This window comes from Belonocnema kinseyi, chromosome 4 (genome assembly GCF_010883055.1).
Source record: "Belonocnema kinseyi isolate 2016_QV_RU_SX_M_011 chromosome 4, B_treatae_v1, whole genome shotgun sequence".
NCBI classification, from domain to species: Eukaryota; Metazoa; Arthropoda; class Insecta; order Hymenoptera; family Cynipidae; genus Belonocnema; species Belonocnema kinseyi.
The window spans coordinates 61,822,463-61,824,024 of NC_046660.1; the positions used below are offsets into that span (position 1 = coordinate 61,822,463).

General features: G+C 41.9%; 1 protein-coding gene across 1 annotated transcript in view; it reads right to left on the reverse strand.

The window, feature by feature from the left end:
• Nucleotides 1–1,562, reverse strand: part of LOC117171203 (armadillo repeat-containing protein gudu) — a 28,781-nt gene that overhangs the window by 25,163 nt on the left and 2,056 nt on the right. The window contains exon 3 of the mRNA XM_033358284.1: nt 411–711. Within this exon, the coding sequence (XP_033214175.1) occupies nt 411–711 (301 nt within the window). The remainder of the gene's footprint in view (nt 1–410; nt 712–1,562) is intronic.

The following is a 1,562-nucleotide window of genomic DNA, read 5'->3' on the forward strand; positions in this document are numbered from 1 at the left end:
AGGAAAATGAGAAAAGGGCTAGTAGGAAAGTGAAAGTGAACAGGGCGCGGGAAATAGAGGGAGATAAGTTAGGGTTGGGGAAGAAGGAAGTCGTGAGATATAGAGGAAGGGGATGTAAGCGAAGGGGGGGGAAGTGATGAAGGAAATAAGGTGAGAAGGTCAGAAAGTGAGAAGGTCAGAGAGTGAGAAGGTGAGAGGAATTTACGAGAAGTAAGGGAAAGGCGTGTATTTCGTAGTAGGGGAGGGTTAGGTATGAGATGGAGGAGAATTAGGTGATGGAAAAAATTCCCTTTTTCACTTAAAATTGAACCACTGGACCGCTGTGATCCCTGAAATCCATATTGTCAAATTATTTCTTTGTTTATTGCAAATCTAAGTTAATGAGTAGGATAGCAAAGTAGGAAACCAACTCTGGTATTGAGTTCGAAGTCCTTCAAGAGACAGAGAGAAACTGTAGTCGCAGTTTGATTGCCAGCTTTCATATATTTGATGAGTTTCTGCATGTGCCAAAACTCGGAGGGAACCTCCAAAGAGGAATCGTCCTTGAGGTACCTACTTTCGTCATCGCTTTCAGATTCAGGTTCATCATCCGAACTTTCCTCTTCGGCCCTTTCATCAACATGTCGAACTCGAGGTCCATAGGGTTCTCCAGTTACTATTGACACAAGAGCGTTCTTCGGTTGTTCCTCGACAACGTCCAAAAGAGCAGCCCTTTGTCAACAAAAAATGTTATTTCACCAATTTTGTACCTTTCAGATTTAATTTAGGGATAAAGTTCCGAAAAGATCTTACCTCGAATTTTTTTTGTTGCAAATCGATGTATTCTGGTTAGGAAAGTGATAATAAAAATAGACACGATTGTCGCTTTCAAGGTTAAAAGTTGATGAAACTATAAAAATTTCATATTTTTCCCTTTATATCAGTGAATAATAACAATTTATCAGAAACCTTCTTGTAAAAGTTGTAGATCTTTCAAAAATACACATTTTACGTGCAATGCATCTTTACTCTTCAACTGATAGTTTTCGAGAAAATGGACCATAAATATTGAAACTAGCAAAAATATTCTACAATGGGCAGTCATAGTGTGATTGGTCACAGGGCTTTTCTTGCCCCCCCGGAGGGGGGGGGGCTGCAGATGTTTCTCTGAGCAATCACGTCCCCCCCCCACCCAAATTGGAAATTGTTGACGGCGTTAGCTGTGTGACTTGAACTATCTCTGTGATCAGTCACAAGGGTGCCCCCCCCCCATACGAGATATTTGAAACTGTTAGCGATGTGGCATAAACTGTTTCTCGAACCAGTCACAGTAATGCCTTTCTGCCCGTTTAACGAGAAATTGGAAAGGGTTGGTCGCATTAGCGGTGTGACTTAAATTGTCTCTCTGACCAGTTACAGGGATGGTCCCCTCCCCTTCCGAGATATTCGAAAGGGTTTGCGATGTGGTCTAAACTAATTCTCTAACCAGTCACAGTGGTGCCTTTCTGCCCCTCCAACGAGAAATTGGAAAGGTTTGGAGATTTTGCATAAACTTTTTTTCTAAACAATCGCAGTGGTGCCTC